This window comes from Antrostomus carolinensis, unplaced genomic scaffold (genome assembly GCF_000700745.2).
Source record: "Antrostomus carolinensis isolate BGI_N321 unplaced genomic scaffold, ASM70074v2 scaffold17131, whole genome shotgun sequence".
NCBI classification, from domain to species: domain Eukaryota; kingdom Metazoa; phylum Chordata; class Aves; order Caprimulgiformes; family Caprimulgidae; genus Antrostomus; species Antrostomus carolinensis.
Genome location: NW_010293646.1, coordinates 4,335 through 4,792, shown reverse-complemented (window position 1 = coordinate 4,792; position 458 = coordinate 4,335). Strand labels below are relative to the sequence as shown.

General features: G+C 52.6%; 1 protein-coding gene across 1 annotated transcript in view; it reads left to right on the top strand.

The window, feature by feature from the left end:
- Positions 1-275: 275 nt before the first annotated feature.
- The window catches only part of HUWE1 (HECT, UBA and WWE domain containing E3 ubiquitin protein ligase 1), a gene marked incomplete at its 3' end in the record, with an annotated part of 4,480 nt that continues 4,297 nt past the window's right edge, over positions 276-458 (top strand). Inside the window, exon 1 of the mRNA XM_010177359.1 lies at positions 276-448. Coding sequence (XP_010175661.1) covers positions 276-448 — 173 coding nt within the window. The remainder of the gene's footprint in view (positions 449-458) is intronic.

Below are 458 nucleotides of genomic sequence, written 5' to 3'. Positions count from 1 at the left end.
CCAGGAAGACACCCCAATTTTTTTATAGCTTTCCCCAAAAATAGGGGGGGGGACACCTCTAAGAGCCCCAAAACACCAAGGGGGGGGCCCCAATTCCCCCCAAAATCCCAGGGAGGGGGGAACAAGCCGCCATTTCCCCTGGAATCAAGAATTGGGGCTCATTAATGATTGAAATTACGATTTTAATTGTAAAAAAAACCCCAAAATATTGGGGGGGGGGTTATTTATCACTGATAATTCACCCCCAAATTTATCTGTGTGTGTCCCCCCCCAAAATGAAGTGCGAGTTGTACCACTGGGTGGATCTGCTGGATCGTTTCGATGGGATTCTGGCGGAGGCCGGGCGGCCGGTGGAGAACATGTCGTGGATGTTGGCGTGCGACCGGCCCGAGGGGGAACAGCTCAAAGCTCTGCTGTTGGCTCTGCTCAACTTCACCGCCCTGCTCATCGAGTACAGC